The sequence below is a fragment of the Seriola lalandi genome, unplaced genomic scaffold, assembly GCF_002814215.2.
Source record: "Seriola lalandi dorsalis isolate HSWRI2012SDOR001 ecotype SW California unplaced genomic scaffold, Sedor1 jcf7180002001335, whole genome shotgun sequence".
Classification (NCBI taxonomy): domain Eukaryota; kingdom Metazoa; phylum Chordata; class Actinopteri; order Carangiformes; family Carangidae; genus Seriola; species Seriola lalandi.
Window position 1 is genome coordinate 1 of NW_019471994.1, and position 1,794 is coordinate 1,794.

Here is a 1,794-nt window from a genome sequence, read left to right on the forward strand (position 1 = left end):
GTAACATTGATTATAAGTGTTATTTGCTTTTCCTGTTTGTAGGCTGGATTTACTTTTAGTGCACCTGTAGCAAAAATGGGTCCCTCCATGTCAAACGGGAAGCTCGCCACTCCCATTGCAGCAGCAGGTAAGAGTTTTTGTGTTTTGTTTTTACATCTGGCCTGATTCTGATTTTTCCCTTACCCGAGAAAAATTCAGAATCAGTTTTAATCTTTGTGTTTCCGTGTTTTCTACAGTGAAGCCAGCAGCAAACAAAAGCACAGAAGACTTTGAAGGGCCCTTTAAACCAGCCAAGGTCCTGAAGCAGGGCAGCGTGCTGGATCTTCTCAAAGCACCTGGTAGGAATCACTGACACATTATACACAACCTTTTTGTGTTTTTGCCTGGTCATACATTGTTACAGGAATAAATCTGGAGGTTCATTGTTTAAATTCTTCTCTTGCTCTCTCTAGGTTTTGCCTCTCCTGTTGCTCGGACTTCCCCAGGCCCAGACAACTCTCCCCACCAGACCTCCACACAATCCACTGCCCCCTCCTCCTCCTCCACTTCCACAACCACCTCTTCCCTCTCTTCTTCAACAGGGCTCAGTGATTTGTTTAAAGCCCCGCTAAACTGGAGCTGTGATGTGTGCTTGGTGCAGAACAAGCCATCAGATGCAAAGTGTGTTTGCTGTATGGCCCCCCAGCCCAACTCCTCCTCATCTAAATCTATGGACAGTAAGCCTTCACCCACAACCTCGGTTGGGCTGGAGAGCAGCATCACGAACACCACCTCCACCACTACAACCACCACAGGTTTCGGCACAATGTTTTCCAAACCTGCAGGAACCTGGGACTGTGATACGTGTCTTGTTCTAAATAAACCTGATGCAGTAAAGTGTGTGGCCTGTGAAACGGCCAAACCCGGGACAGGACTGAAACCCTCACTGACTCTTCCTTCTGCCTTCTCAGCTGTTAAGACTGTACCCACCTCCACAGCCCCTGTTTCCACAGGGTTCATCGGATTTGGAGACAAGTTCAAAAAACCTGAAGGTTCATGGGAGTGTGATATATGTTTGGTACAGAACAAGGCAGGGGACACAAAGTGTGTGGCCTGCATGAGCGCTAAACCAGGTAATGAGAGCATGGATGTGGTCGTATTGGTATTTGATAATCTACAAAGTGCTGAGTTTTTGGCTTTGTTTTTCATGAAAGCAGAATTCCACTAACTGTTATTGTATTTTAAAAGCATCTTCCTTTCTTCATTAACACTACAGGAGCATCAGCAGGAACATCATCAGGAGCTTCAGCAGAATCCTCTTCAGCCAGCACTGCTCCAGTGTTTGGTTTGGGAGATAAATTCAAGAAGCCAGAGGGTGCCTGGGATTGTGATGTCTGTCTTGTACAGAATAAGGCTGCTGATGTTCAGTGTGTTGCTTGTCAGACAGCCAAACCTGGAGCTAACGTGGAGCCTAAAGGTAATTTGATTTCTATGCTAAACGGTGATATAATATTGATGCATGATGGCATCTTGTTGAATCTTTTGAATCAAGTTAAACTGTCAAGATAGCCAAACCAAATCGAGTCAAAATATTATTTTTCCAGAAACTCAAGACTTGAAGTGTAACCTGAACCTAATCCACACTTTTCATGTTTTTTGAATTTTTGTTATGCTCTGTTTCTCCTCAGCTTTTGGTTCGTCTTTTGGTTCGTCATCTGGTGGGACTTCAGGCTCTTCTACCTCTAGTTCTGGAGGTTTTAAGTTTGGCACATCAGACAGTACCTCTGGGTCTGGATCTGGAGGTTTCAAGTTTGG

The 1,794-nt window shown here is 44.9% G+C and overlaps 1 protein-coding gene across 1 annotated transcript; it reads left to right on the forward strand.

The window, feature by feature from the left end:
* Nucleotides 1–47: 47 nt before the first annotated feature.
* Nucleotides 48–1,788, forward strand: LOC111664071 (nuclear pore complex protein Nup153-like; the record flags this gene model as incomplete). The annotated part of the gene is made up of 5 exons (XM_023418537.1): nt 48–127; nt 237–338; nt 453–1,112; nt 1,256–1,456; nt 1,668–1,788. Coding segments are annotated over exons 1-5 (1,136 nt in total), but the record flags the coding sequence as incomplete, so codon positions are not given.
* Nucleotides 1,789–1,794: the final 6 nt, after the last annotated feature.